This window comes from Drosophila tropicalis, unplaced genomic scaffold, assembly GCF_018151085.1.
Source record: "Drosophila tropicalis isolate 14030-0801.00 unplaced genomic scaffold, ASM1815108v1 contig_593, whole genome shotgun sequence".
NCBI lineage: Eukaryota > Metazoa > Arthropoda > Insecta > Diptera > Drosophilidae > Drosophila > Drosophila tropicalis.
This window is the reverse complement of record NW_027173070.1, coordinates 5,569,770-5,584,949: the sequence shown is the minus strand read 5'-3', so window position 1 is coordinate 5,584,949 and position 15,180 is coordinate 5,569,770. Positions and strand designations below refer to the sequence as shown.

General features: G+C 34.2%; 2 protein-coding genes across 4 annotated transcripts; one reads left to right on the top strand and one right to left on the bottom strand.

Moving 5' to 3' along the window:
• Dh44-R2 (Diuretic hormone 44 receptor 2) lies at nucleotides 1-14,566 on the top strand. Of its 3 annotated transcripts, XM_068288822.1 has the most exons (13): nucleotides 1-517; nucleotides 8,409-8,603; nucleotides 8,667-9,054; nucleotides 11,625-11,745; nucleotides 11,810-12,011; nucleotides 12,073-12,169; nucleotides 12,371-12,464; nucleotides 12,528-12,688; nucleotides 12,741-12,851; nucleotides 13,378-13,563; nucleotides 13,619-13,743; nucleotides 13,972-14,022; nucleotides 14,241-14,566. In XM_068288822.1, the coding sequence occupies exons 3-13, from the start codon at nucleotides 8,773-8,775 to the stop codon at nucleotides 14,281-14,283; spliced, it is 1,473 nt and encodes a 490-aa protein (XP_068144923.1). In that variant the 5' UTR covers nucleotides 1-517; nucleotides 8,409-8,603; nucleotides 8,667-8,772; the 3' UTR covers nucleotides 14,284-14,566. The 3 variants fall into 3 exon arrangements, with proteins under 3 accessions (XP_068144923.1, XP_068144922.1, XP_068144924.1); XM_068288821.1 differs by having other exon boundaries at nucleotides 1-523; nucleotides 8,409-9,054; nucleotides 14,241-14,565; XM_068288823.1 differs by lacking the exon at nucleotides 13,972-14,022 and having other exon boundaries at nucleotides 8,409-9,054.
• A 78-nt stretch (nucleotides 14,567-14,644) lies between these two features.
• On the bottom strand, nucleotides 14,645-15,167 carry LOC137576010 (uncharacterized). Its single transcript, XM_068288824.1, has 2 exons — nucleotides 15,060-15,167; nucleotides 14,645-14,992 (listed from the first exon to the last, which is right to left on the bottom strand). Exons 1-2 carry the CDS (start codon nucleotides 15,093-15,095, stop codon nucleotides 14,651-14,653), a joined length of 378 nt encoding a protein of 125 aa, XP_068144925.1. The 5' UTR covers nucleotides 15,096-15,167; the 3' UTR covers nucleotides 14,645-14,650.
• Nucleotides 15,168-15,180: the final 13 nt, after the last annotated feature.

Genomic DNA, 15,180 nt, shown 5'->3' with positions numbered 1-15,180 from the left:
CCATGGGGGGAGATTGTTGCGTTGTCGTCGCAGTCATCGCGGTCGTCGTCGTCATTCAAAGTAGTTTGTCGCAGTCTCAGTCGGAGTCACAAATTTTGTTATCGTCTAACGTAGAACACACGGTTAACAACGGCAACGCGTCGTCAAAATACGTTGATTTAATCAAACAAACAAAAAGAAAAAACACAGAAAAGAAAACGTGAAGAAATCTTTTATATTATTGTGACAGCATCCGTCTTGAAACGCCTACGAACCACGCAGACGGGGATAGATCATAGAAGGCCTTAAGGCCAGGTTTTTGTATGGTCGTTTAGTAGAATTATTTTCAAATCTAAACACGAAAGTGGTGAATGTGTCATGATCTTATAAAACAAAAAAATACCATCAAGTGTGTGCGTGTGTGTGTGTCTGTGTGTGTTAAGTAATATAAAAAAAAAACAACAACAAAGAATAAAAATCAAAAATGTTGCAAAACAAATGATAAAGGCGATAAACAATTTAAAGCTTTGAAGAGCATGTGAGTGTTAGTTGCTAATTTTTGAAAAATATTTAACAGATAAATGCACCCGCTCTATATAGTCGGTATGGTCTATATGGTATATAGACATTGTATCTGATAGACACAAATTGAAAGAAAATGCCTCGCACACAACACATAACCAATTGAGTAAATATGATTTATAAAGAGCTGGCCGAATTAAAGGCGATGATCACTTAGCACTGATTTAATATCCATTAGCATACACAAAAGGCCCACCCCAAGCTCTAAATTGAAGAATAAAGACTTTTAAATTTATAGTCTGAGATAAGAAAACAAGAGAAATGCCAACACCCCAACACATCCCCTCCGACCACCCCATCTGTCTCTTTTTGGCCTTGTTTAATTATGCATCTTAATATTGCATTTCCAATTGTTAAACCCCGCCCCAATCACAATCTTCTTCTTCTTCGTCTTCTGTTGACCCAGTATAAACATTGTAACATTTTGACCAGAATGGAAAATAAACATTAAAATAATAAAACACAGAAACAGCAAAAAAAAAAAAAAAAACGTGTAATAATAACAACAAGAATTGACTCTATGTTTAAGGAAAAGCAAACGCAAGCACCGGCAGCACAAATTGTTTATGGCTCTTGAATTTGAATTGTTAAGTAAATAGAATAAAAAAAAAAAAAAAAAACCAACAAAAAAATAAGCGAAAATTTAATTATATTTGAGTGTATGAAAAAAAGAAAAATAAATGGGAAAAACAAACTACATTGTAGAAAAAAATGGATTCTACTTAGCCCCCCTACCTCTTCCCCTCCCCATGATGTCTCAGTTATGAGTTATCAGAAGTTGCCTACATTCTGCTGCCAATTGGCCACTTCAGTAGCTCTAAATGAATGCGAGTGGCTACCACTTGGAAATGCAGTTTCTATGTTTTCTAGTTCCTTTTTTCTAGTTTTTTTTTTAGTTAGCTAATTGCGTTTTCTAATAATATATTGAGTCCAAGTAGCAGAGCTCTCTTTAGGCACTTTTATTTTTAATTGAAACAAATAAATAAATGAATATGACGCGATGCCTCTTCATAACTTAGTTAGCTGACTATATATAGAAATGTCGCAGGAATCTTTTATCTCTGACAACGTAAGTCGATTTACTACATATGTCCACCGTGAAACTATAAGAGAGACTCACAGATGATAATTTTATTTAATCTATGGAATTAAACAAGGGAACATTTGAACATATTTAAAACGTATTTATTTAAATGTGTTATAAGTATAGTTTATAGTTGTAAACTAACAACCTAACTATATTTTACAAGCACTGGCAACTAAGGCCTTCGGCTTAGACGTAAACTACATCCATACACTAGCCTGGGATTCGAACCCGGGTCCTCGTTGTTCAGTTGCCCAAATGACTGGGTCACTTAGACAACTCATCTACCGAGACAACTCATCTACTCGCCTAATCCTCGGCTAATCTCCAACTTTACCTTCCCAACTTCCACGTAGGACATCCAATAGATCGACGAAGTCCAGCATGATGTTTCAAATGACATAACCGAGTTAATTCCACCCTAGTCTATAAGAATTTGCTGGTCATCTTCGGTTTTCTGTTACCTAAGCACACAAATAATAATTACTAATAATTAAAAAAATACTAAAACAATTTGAGTAGAGGGGCGTTGGGCTAGTAAAGGCAGTCGAAGGCAGCAATATCCGCAAAGCAAATTGCACTCTCGATCTCCTAACGGTGGGATATCACGTGGTGTGGATCCACTGACCAGTTTTCAACATCCAAAAAGGAATAGGCTGCAAGAGATCTATTCTCCCAATATAATGAACTAGATTAGCCATTAATTGAAATTGTCTTTCAATAACTAAGTATTGGTAATTACCTAAATCATTTAATAATATATATAAATATAGATCGAAGTGATTTGCTTTGTTTGTTGATAAAACAAGGACAATAAAAGCTCAAGTTCCTTTTTTTTAAAAAAAAAAGAGACTTTAAACCACTTGATGTAATCGAGAAATTGAAGTAGTCTCGAGAGGATAAGTTGATGTCCTCAAAGGAGTTTGTAATGATGATTGAGTGCTGGGCAGTGGCATATAAGGCAAGCCTTTGTCCTATGACTCTCCTTCATATGTCTTTCGTTTAAAGTAATATATAATTTAAAGAAACTGTTCTTTTTTGTATAAATTCTAATTTGTTTGCCATTAAATTGAATGAACTACCAATAAAACTAACTTATTAGAAACCGCAATGGTTTTTTACAATTCATTATTTAGATTATATAGTAGAGGATCATAAACATCCATTAATTATCTCAGTCAGATTCTCCTTGAAATATAAAAATGAACTACGTCATTTTATACACGCAATTTGTAGTTTTGTTTTTCTCAAGTGATAAAGATTGAAAGTAAAAAAAAAAAAAAAATACTTTCTTGGAAATCTGTCTACTAAGTAGGCTACCATAATCTAATAAAAGAAAGAACATCTGAAGAAGCAAGAAAGGGCAATGAAGGACGAAATGCAAATGGAAAGTTTGAAAGTTAAAGTCTCCATACACATCAACTCTTTAGTCTTTGATGGAATGGACCATTGAATGCTCCATCATAAGATATTCTCAATTTAAGCATACTCTTCAAATTGAACCCCTTACTTAGCAGCCTGCGAGCGCTCCTGGTTGCCGCCTGTTGCAAATGAAAAGTAAATACAAAAGAAAAACTTTAAAAAACAAAACTGAAACTCATGAATTTGAGATATATCATGTATATTGTATATCTACATACAAAAATATATATGTATTTATCTACCAACCTGCCTACCTCTACATTCATACATACATATTGTTTATGTCTGTCTGGTGGGCATTATTATTATGCATGTGGCCTGTGTTTTCCCCTATGCCAGATGCTTATCCAGTTCCTGTTTCTGTTTCTGGTTCTGGCTCCTGATCCTTGGCCTGATGTGGCACGTGTGTGTGTTTGCTCTGTGTGTGTAGGCAATAAAATGCCCGCAGCTTTTGCTTCAAAAAAAAAAAAACTTGCAAATGAAAATGAAATTATCTGTGCGGCGCGCATAAAGCAAACTTTACAGAAATGTTACGCCCTCGTAACGCCCCTACCAAGCGCAGCTTCCGCAGCTTCCCACATTACCCCATCCCTGACGTCTTGGTGTAACCTTTATGCTAAGTTCAAAGCATATTTGAAGGAGATTTTCTTCTTGTTTCATTCGTTGTTGTTCAAAGCAATAAAATTAGTCCATATGAAATGAAGTCAAAAGTTGTCTGGCAACGCGGCGTATACATGCTATTGATATTGCGTATACGTCGTGTGGCCGTACGGTCCAGAGGCAACTGGATTTTCAATTTTGTAAACTTTTGCTTGTAGTTTTGGTTTGTTTGTTTGGCTTTACATTGTTTGGCTTTGCTTTTTGATTCTCTCTACGTGTATTTGTATGTGATGAACAACTAGTGGGCGATTGAGGCAGGGGCACGGCCATCAATTGATGGGTAACTGAGCGACTGGTTGACCGACCGACCGACCGACCGACTGACTGACTGACTGACTTTCCGCTTATTTATTTGCTTTTCCAGCAAAAACAGAAAAAAAAACGAGAATGTAAAAATAAGAAGAGAAAATAATGAAAACCATAAATATCGTTCATAGCGCCTGAATGCGTTTGGCATTTTGTTGCTTGATTTGTTCAACAGCTGCCCGCACCCTCGCCTCCCATCTTCCATCTACGTCCAACTCTGTCTGACTCCTCTGTGTGTGGCTGTAACTGGGTTTCTCTGTACGCTTCGCTGACTGTGAGCATTCATTCATAAAGTTTATATTATATAGTAATATCTTTGCCTTTCTCTCTTTGTCTCTCTCTTTATCTCAATCGCTTTCGATAGGTTTTTATTCGCAATTTTTACGTGCTTTTTATCACGCTTACTTGACATATGGCATTGGCTTAAAGACATTTAATTGATATGGTCATGATATCAGTTATTAGAAGCAACACTGAAAGAAAAATTAACAACAATATTTCTAAGTCTTTAATAAACCAATTAGCTAAACAAGTGAACGACAAATAACAGTCGTTCATATGTAACGAAAACATTGCATGAACTTTAAAAATTAAAATTTCTGGGTAACAAATTTAATAATTTTTTCGTTTTGTATACATTTTTGATAAACTTATTTTTAGTTAGATTGTTTTTGGCTATTTGATTGGTGTATTCATCTGTGTGTCTTGTATATTTTAAGGTAAAGGTGAACCGAATTGAAACAAATTTTTGAAATTTCGTCACACTGTGTAATTATAATATAAAAATCACAAATTTGTAGATATATATGAACTAATTTCTGCATAAACTAAAAAGTAATGAATTTTGCGAAATTACTAAAGCAAAATCTCCATCAATGTCCTTGAAATTTTTATCTAATATTTTTATGTCTATTGTTAATATTTATCATTTATATATTTCTCTTTAGAAAACTCAAAGCGTTTGAAATTAGGTCAATCAGTGGAAGCATTTTGATAAGATAGGTACATATATAGTTTTGATAATGCTCGGAATTTATTCAACATTTCCAATGGAATAAAGTGTTTTCTTTTAATCTTGGACATCAATCAATAACTGCCTTCAACTGTTGCTTTACTCTGCAATGATATATTTCTTAAAGTGTATTTCTAGTTCTTTATCGTAATGCATTTTGTCGATATCTTTGACAGATAGAGGCATGTGCCTGTCACAATGAGACTTGATGGGAGGATTGTGGGGGAAGGGGTGAACTTTTGGCGGCAATGTCTGTCTTCATTTACGTTTGTTGTGGCGCATTCATTGCACATGCTTGCCGCCAATTTATTTTCCATTTGTTTTGACACTTAATAAATCATTAAATAGTTTCTGGGCAAATAAAATATCACACATACGCCCGATTGGCTCCCGATTGGAAATATATATTACCATACATTTCTTTTTTTCCCCCGTTTTTTTTTTTTTTTTTTGATTTGCTCAATGCCTACCCACTGCATTTGCTTATTTACATTGGCAACACACAACATTCAGACATTTTCTCCGTTGGGGCGTATTCAAGATTCAAGATTTTCAGATTTCAGTTTTTATTTATTTATTTTATGGTCTCGCTAATTGTGCGCATTTAAAGGCCAAATTAGTCGCTACAGTTGAGAAATGCTTATGGCTGCTGATAATCATCATCATCATCATCCTACTAGCTGCCAAGCTGCGCTCCATCTCCTTTGTCAAACACGCAACACACACGAACGTTCAAATAATGCGCTTGTTTGCCCTCTCATAAATAAATCGGAGTTAAGCTCTTTTATTTTTGATGTTTTTTTGGCTACTTTCTAGTGTTGTTGGCAGGGGCCAGATGGCTTTTGTGATTGTATGGTTTCTCAAATATTTAAGCAACGCGTGCCGCCTACATGCGTCTATAGCTACACACACATACACACACACACACACACTAGAACAATCAAAGATCCATGTATATTAATTTTTAATTTTCGCCGGATTCTGGACAGTTCGTATAGACGGAAATTCCGTTTAGCTAAATCTATTTATGGCCTTGCCAAGATCAAAGACGTTGCATTGCATGGTCAAACATTTGCGCAAATGCAATTTCATTTCTCACAATTAACGTTTGAAATTTAAACGGAATATGTCGAACATTGCCCATCATCACCATCACCTTCAACATCAACATCATCAGAAGCAGAAGACCCCGGGATGGAAGCTTCTCTTCATCAAGCTGCAAGTTTATCTGTTCCGTTTGACATTGACAAAGCTTCTTCAACTCCGTGTTTTAGGGGCCACGAGTTTGCCTGTTATTTGTTCATTAATAAATAACTTGACACTCTTTGTTTTAATCACGGTCTCTCTGCTTCTACTCATTCCAGACAGCCGAAATTTCATTATCATGTACTCGTTGCTGTTACCGTTGCCAGGTGTATAACCTAGGTTACGTTTACCTTACCTTACCTTTACCTCAACATTCAACCACATCCCATGTTTGGCGTATACCTCTCATTCATTTGCTCATCTGTTTGCCCATCTGTGTGTATCTCAAGCTTTGTTTTATCTCAATCAGCAGATGAAATTATCGCCCCCTTAGGAAGAAACAAAAAAAACAACAACTCTCTATCTACCTTCATATATCTGTGTACTTCAATTAAGTTTATGCCTGATGAAATGCATGAAAAAATTCCGCAAAGGAAAAACATCTGAAAGCTATCTTAAAGGAATTTTTTGTTTATTTTCTAATTCTTTCAGAATTAGAGTTTCGTTTTCATATTTAAAAGCTATTATTCGATAAAGTCTTTTTTCCAGTAATTCTTTTTATCAGATATATGTATATTGATAGTCGATATTAACGACTTTAAGTCTCATCTTTAGAAAACCCAAGTAAATAAATTTTCAAAAATGTAAAGTGAAACTTTAAGTCAGCCCTCGATCCTATCTGAGAGATTTCTCAGATTAGTCATGACAAATATATCTCAAATTTTTTAATTAACTCTTTGTTTGTTCAATGAGGATTGGTTAGATCTCTAGAGTTTATATAAAGGAACAAAAGTATTAGTTAAGTTTTTAACTTTCGTTTCAGTTTGCTACAAATTTAGGAGGACTACTTTAGATATTTAATTACTATTTGAAATGTCATTTATGTTGTCTTTCAAACTTTAAAAACACACAAATTTTATAAATTTTGCTAAGAATATTCGAAATTAAAAGTATTTAAATAATAAAATCAAAATATCTGGTTTGATATAAAAAATAAACATTTTGTTCTATCTTCAAAACCTATGCAACCTCTTAAATTGGTTCAATTTTAATTAAAGATTATTTTCATTCATTCATTTGTTCTCTTTGTGGTCATATATATATATGTATGCTTGATTCATGAGATTAATATCTGAAATATATGTATATATATATGCATGTTCTCGTTCAAAAATAGTATTTTGTTATTTTATACAAATGCCTGACATTGTGCAAAGTAATTATTGGGATAAACTTTTAAATCAATAACTAACATTCCATTCTGTAAATTCCATCTTGGTAAAATGTTTGATTGTTTGTTTTATACATTTTTGTATCACTATCAATTTCATTCAAGTATTCCGCCATATGGTTAAATTATTTATCAAGCTCACGTTTGCAAGATTTTAATCACATTCATTAGAACAAAATTGCAATTTAAAGATTATGGCCAGCTAATGTGTAACTAATGATGGGGAGTAGATAGAGACCAGTTTTGCTCAAAAACCAAACAAAATGCATTAGCATTTTTCAAATGAGACGGAATGAGAGAGAGAGAGAGACGGTGTGTGTGTGTGTGCGAGAGGTAAAGAGCAAGGCCAGGTGTTTGTAATGACCACAATGTATTAGGGGCGGGAGAAAGGGGGGGAAACTAGGTGGTAAAAAGTAAAACAATTTTCGAGCTAGGGCATGAGTATATAAAGAGTGCAATTAGCTAGCATTTGCCACATGATTAGAATTACACATATCATTTCGGTTCAGTTCATTTCATTTCATTTTAGTTGAGTTCATAATTGCAGCCACGCCCCATAGAAAGGGAAAAAAACCGCTCTGGGGCGGCTGTTGCCTCCATAAAGATTGCCTATTTACTTATCTATATATTATCTGAACCACTCCGTGCCACGTGATTTATATATGATTTCGTATTATTTGTAGAGATTTTTAACAAAAAGTCCAAAAAATAAAAATTGCCCCTGCACATAGAAATATATGTTGATGATTTCGGTCCGTGACTTACTTTTTATCTCAGATAATAGTCAGCAGATTATAATCAGCATTCTATTATATATACCTATATGTACATATTTTTCGGTTAGTTGATATACATATTTCTTCTTTTTTTTCTTGCAATATTTACAGAGATTCTCTCGATTGTTTAATTGCGCAGCAAAAAGTTCAAGACCAAAGCCGCAAACCCCACGCCTCGTTGACAGTTTAAACAAAACACGAATAATAAGAAGGTGGCAGAGGCCAAGGAGACACCTAAAAGCTCCCCCCTCTTTGTCAGGAGAAAGTCATAAAAAAGTGCAACATTGTTGTACATATGGCTACATAGTAAGTGCTACTACCAACTGCTAATACCACTAAAAACAGAAACTAAAACAAAAACCCACCAAGCAAAAAGAGAGGTGTAATAGAGTGCAGACAGACAGAGAGGTGGGACAGAGAAAGGTAAAGAAATAATTGCAATTCTGCAACCAAAACCACCCACATCGACGGCGCCATGTCCGATGACGATTTACGCGCTCTGGTGGAAAGTCTGGATGACGCCTCACCGGAGCATATTGCCAATGCCATAGCCAACTTTTCACTGGACATGCTGGAGAGGGCCAGTACACTAATTGGAACCCAGCATCACCATCATCAGCAGCAGCAGCAACAACAACAACTACAACATCAGCAACAGCAAAATCAACAGCCGCCGCACAGTGGGGCGCTCATCATCAATCGCACACTGGAACAACAATGCAGACAGCAAACCGAGTTCGAGGCCAGCCAGCAAGGGGTGAGTATATGAAGGAGGGCAATGTGCAAAATCCATATTTCGACACAAACACACAAAACTTTCCACTTAAATAAGAAACTTTTAGCATAATCCACAAATGAATTTTCCATAGAATTTCACCAGGAGAAAAAAATAATGGCAAACTTTACTTAATGTCATTATTTCTATATATAGATTTTTTTTTTTTTGTCGATAAAAATATCGCATGTTTATTTGCTTTTTATAAATATACGAAATCCATGAATGAAACTCAATTAGTTGTAGATTTTAGCAAGTTTTTGTTTTTGTTTTTGTATATTCATTTGTCATAACCCTGAGGTTAAACAGCACAAAAATTGTCAACTAAATGTCAACCAACTTGTTATTATTAGCGTGGCTTTCAAAAAAAACAAAAAACTTTTCAACCAGGGGCGTTTACTCTAAAAGGGGACTTAAAGGTTATTAAAGGAGAAAGATTTTGGATGGTTTTTTGGTTTAAATTTAATCTTAATCCTTAAGTGAAAAGTCAAGAACAATTTATTTTTTTTAAGATATATTTATTTTACTTCCGGCTAAAAGCAGATTGTTTTGTTGAAAACTTATTTGCATAAAATACTTTTCGAATTGCTGAAATTTTTGGAAAATTGTTTAATTTAAAATTGAATAAGTTAAGACTAAGGCATAAATTTGTATTTTATTTTGTAGAAGTTACAAATTTTTAAACTGCACTTTTATTTCAACTTTATGAAAGAACTTTTATTGAAATGCAAGTCTATCAAGTTTAAGTTTATGTTATGACAATTGACTTCCACGCCAAAACTAGTTGCGAATTATAACTAGTTGAAGCGAAACGCATAGCTTTAAAAAAATTGTTTTCCAGTTATTAACAAAAAATTTAAAATTAATTCTTCGAAAGTTTTGCTTTTTGGGTTTTAATGCATTTGCAAACTGTCCTTAAGCTACTTTTATGGACAAGATTTGAACAATATGAAGAATTTGCAGCAGGCTGCAAAGTGTTATAAAGGACACTTCATCAGTCCTTGACAGTTTTAACCTATAAAAATGTAAAATATAATCGAATTCAAATGAAATTCTTTCAAAACAATAGAAAATCTCATCTCATATTGGATATTTTCATTTTTAGTCAATTTATAAAAACAACTACGCATAGAAAGACACTCCACATGGCCTTTAGTTCGCCAGAAATCCAAATTTTTTGTTTATATTTGTGACTCATATGCTTGTCAAGTAGTTGTGTCTAGACCAAGTCTTATATGTCTTTGAAAGAATTACAAGACACGTGTAGGCAGTAGAGAAACAAGCGTTTTTCCTTTACCAGTATTGATGGAATAAAGGGTGAGAATTTGGTGAATTTGTGATTGGAATTATCCAGACATTCGATTTCCTGTGTTCAGCTAAGACTTCTCGGTAAATGATATATCAAAAAGTATATTAACATTATTGAGAATCATAAAATGATAAGACCCAAGATTTATTTATAATTTATTGGGTTACAAATTTTGAAAATAAATCAAAAATTTTTTTAATAAAGTAAAAGTAAAATAGTTGAAAGTAAGAAATTTATTGGAAATTCTTAAGAAAACAATTTCAATTCCTATTTATTTAGGATTTGTGTTTTTTTTTTTAATTGACTCAAAATTTTACCCTTTCATCGACTTGCCACATTCATGACTAAATATGTAAATGACGATTTGTGTATTATATAATTTATAATTGTTGAAACGAAATATGTTGTGAAGGCCATTGCTTATCATTTAATGCTTGGGGACAAGCCTCTAAAAATTTGACAGACAGAGAGAGAGGGAGACAATTGAGCTACATATATAACCCAAAGGAAAAATGTCAAACTGATAAGAGGCAAATATTGTAGATAGAAAATCAAATGATAGACACAGACATTTAATATGCCCAATATGTATTAAATAGATTTGTGCAATTTATTTTGATTTTGATTTCCATGGCGTTAAAAGACTTGGCAAATAAAATAGATGGACAATGCCAGTGGGTCGTATACTTAATATTAATATATATGATAATTTATAGCAGGCAAATAAAGAATGTATGTATGTATGTATGAATGGAGCAGAAGAGGAGGTGGTAAGTATATAGACGGCAAAATTGTTTAGTTTTCGTACACGTAAATAGATTCAATTGATAATGCTCGGTATACATATACATACGTAAATATGTGTATACGTACGTATATGTGTAGTACACTGTATATATTTACCACATCCACAAGAGAAATCGTTTGCTTATTTATATACATACAAGAAAATTAGAAGATGTGAGGAACAAATTCTCTGAGAAAATGAATTCTGGAAATTTCGTATACCCTATCAAAAGTGAAAGATGCTATTATGAAAGGTCAGGGCTTTTAGGTTTTTATGTATAGTCATCTCTATCTATTCGTCATATCAATCAAAATGAAATTCGCTTTTATGACAGCTATAAACGTCTTTCAGACAGCTGGAACTTTTCCACTTTTAATGTGAATAATTTCTGTTAAATAAACACAAGTCTTTATCTCATTTTTACTTTTCGGTAATTTTGGTATACTCAAATACCAGTTGCCACAAAGCTGCCTCACCTCATTCGATTCGGTTCTCTGTTGGCCACGAACCAATGCCGGAACGTTGGCCATTCTACCCTGCTTTGAGGAGTTCAAGGGGGTTCATTATGATACCACAGGTAAGTCAGATTAACCTCTCTGTCTGGGGAGTCTTTATTTATATAATATTTATGATTTCTTTAGAGAATGCCACCCGCATGTGCTTTTCGAATGGCACATGGGACCATTATTCCAATTATGATCGTTGCCATCAGCAATCGGGCTCAGTTCCTATAGTGCCAGATTTTTCACCCAGTGTCGATCTGCCAGCCATAATCTATGCCTGTGGTTATTTTATAAGTTTTGCCACTCTTGTGGTGGCTCTCATTATATTTTTAAGCTTTAAGTAAGTTTATGGGGTAGTAATCTTTTACAGGCCTGAAATTATTCTCTCTTCATTCTTTTAGAGATTTGCGTTGTCTGAGAAATACCATACATGCGAATCTGTTTCTAACCTATATAACCTCAGCTCTATTGTGGATTCTCACATTGTTTCTGCAAGTGGTAAGTTTAATCTGTGGAGGATTTAAGTAATCAAAGCAACGTTGTCCCTTAAAGTAGGCAATACTCAGTTGCAAAAGTTAGTTTTTACAATCTAAAAAGATCGTTTAACTAATATTTGGTCTAGGGACTTACCGAAAATTCTTTATTGGTAAATATGTATAGTCCAAGCAAAAATCAATTAATTTTATATTTACTTCAAAGATTACCACCGAATCTAGTCAGGCTGGCTGCATTACTTTGGTCATAATGTTTCAATATTTCTATTTGACCAATTTCTTTTGGATGTTTGTGGAAGGTGAGCAAAAAATGTAATCATAATTGATTAACTTTTCCAATTAGAATTATTTATATATTCTAGGTCTATATCTGTATACATTGGTAGTGCAAACATTTTCCAGCGATAACATAAGTTTCATAATCTATGCTCTTATTGGCTGGGGCTGTCCGGCATTATGCATTCTGATATGGTCCATAGCCAAGGCGTTTGCGTCACATCTCGAAAATGAGCATTTCAATGGGGTAAGCCGATTAATCGACATATTGAACATAAATAATAAATTATATATTTCAGTTGGAAATTGAATGCCCTTGGATGCGCGAATCTCATATTGATTGGATATTCAAAGGTCCCGCTTCGGTGGCTTTACTTATCAATCTAGTTTTCCTCATACGCATTATGTGGGTAAGTTAAGGGGTTTCAATTTGTGTCGTTAGAGATATGCATTTATCAAGTATACCAATTGGGTAGTTCAAATAATAGTTTTGCCTTGCAAATCGTCTTGAGTCTGCCCATTTGAAAAGTTTTGATTTAATGATCAAATCTTGTTCGACTTGGTGTTATGTACCTGAAATAAATGTCAAAATTTCTTCGTTTCAATGTTCAATTCGAGGTTAATAAACGAGATTGAAAAACTTTATTAAATATTAAGTGAATCTCTTGCAGTTCTCTCCGTTTATGAAATTATATTCTTCAAATAGCTTAAGAAACTCCTCCAATATGTTTTTAAAGCGAAGCGAAATTTTAATTTAAGAAACGTTATCATAAGAATTGGGTATCATTGAGTTACTAAAATTTTTTGCTTAATCTTAGTAACTAATCAATGATATTTCTTAAATGCTAAACCCCAATGAACTTGATCGAAGCCATTTGGCGTTCAGCTTAGAAACTGCTTATTAATAATGTCATTATTGAACACACTTTGTTGTAGGTTTTGATAACCAAACTACGTTCCGCTCACACGCTGGAGACGCGTCAATATTATAAGGCTTCCAAGGCATTGCTGGTCTTGATTCCATTATTCGGCATAACATATTTGTTAGTTTTAACTGGGCCCGAACAGGGCATAAGTCGCAATCTCTTTGAGGCCATTAGAGCCTTCTTGATAAGCACACAGGTGAGTACACACAACATTTCCCTTTTGATTTAAATGCGATCGTTGACTTTTTTAGGGCTTCTTTGTGGCCTTGTTCTATTGCTTCCTCAATTCGGAGGTGCGTCAGACACTAAGACATCGTTTTGTACGTTGGCGCGAGAGTCGAAATATACATCGCAGCAGCTCCATGAAAAATCGCAGGTGGGAAATCTATATATAAATGTCTTAAATTAATATATGTTTTAAATTAAGGCATCAACATTTAAATGTTGTCAATTTGTTTGTCACTCACATCATTTGAATGGGGCTTCTGAATGTTGTGGCTTTCGCTTAAAAGAGAGAGACAGAGAGAGGAGAAACTTTGAAATTTCTTCTTGTCTATGTAAAACAAACTTTATATATATATATACAATAAATTTCCCCTTTCAGGCAACGCACATCCAAAGACTACTCGCTGCGGTCGCGAACCGAAAGTCTACGGTGCGTATCACATTCGAAAAAGAATAGTAAACTATAAATATATACATAGGTAGATGTAGGATAGTTTCATTTAAATGTTGCTTCTATCGCCTAAAACACTTCATTTGTTTGCAATCATTGTCCCATATCTACTACCTTGCACCTTTCTATTTACTTTCTTCACAATTTCTTTTGCCATTTTTAAAAAATTTTCTTTGGTTCTTTTGTTCTTATTGTAGACTGACTTCCACAAGTCCTGTGCCCATAGGACACTATGAATGACTCCAATGCCATAAATCTACACCTACACCAACAATATGTACACACATACACACACAATACCAGAGAGATTTCGTTTTATACTATTATATTTAGATTATTAGACCCCTTCAACTCCCATGTCCTGTAAATATATCTGCATGTTTTTTATGTCTTAAGTCTACCAAAATGTAAAGTAAAGTATTATTTTTTATACCAAAAACACGAAAAAGAACAAAGAAATTCCCCAAAAACAAAGAGAAATTGTTTTCTTTTACATCTTCCGCTTCTCTTGCAGCACCGAGGAGTGTGTAATCTGTCTGAAACCTTCACCACATACACGACTTGGCTCACTCAAACGTTATCACAGTATTGATCTCTCGGATATTGTTTAAACACTGTCAATTTCATACCGCCGAAGACGTTCAGCGAACTGACCAAATACAAAGCCCTCGGCATCGTATGTGCGATATAGTCGATACCAGTCCTCATTCACATAACGATTCTGATAAATGGGCTGGCAATGTTTTGGAAAATAATCAATTGATCCTTGCAGTGCCCTTAGCAAATCAAATTCACACGGCGAATGTAAGATTTTCAAATCGCCTCCTTCAGCAGAGTAGTCTTCTGGTTCCCATGACAAAGGATTTTCAAGTTCTCTGGCTATATGTCTAAGCGGAGATGTCGCCACTTTTTCAGCAACGGGTCTGTTTTGGCTTGATTCCGTTTTTATCTAAAAAAAATACAAACATAGAAATTAATTTGCTAGAAACTTGGTTAAAATTAAAGTATTTACTTGCCAATACAATAAGCAGTAGAAGTAATGCCTTTGTCATAACTTAATATCCTTAAAATGAGCCTAAAAAACAGACATCTAAAGAAAATCTTGGTTTGTTTTGGACTTGTTTTTGTTTCTTTTAT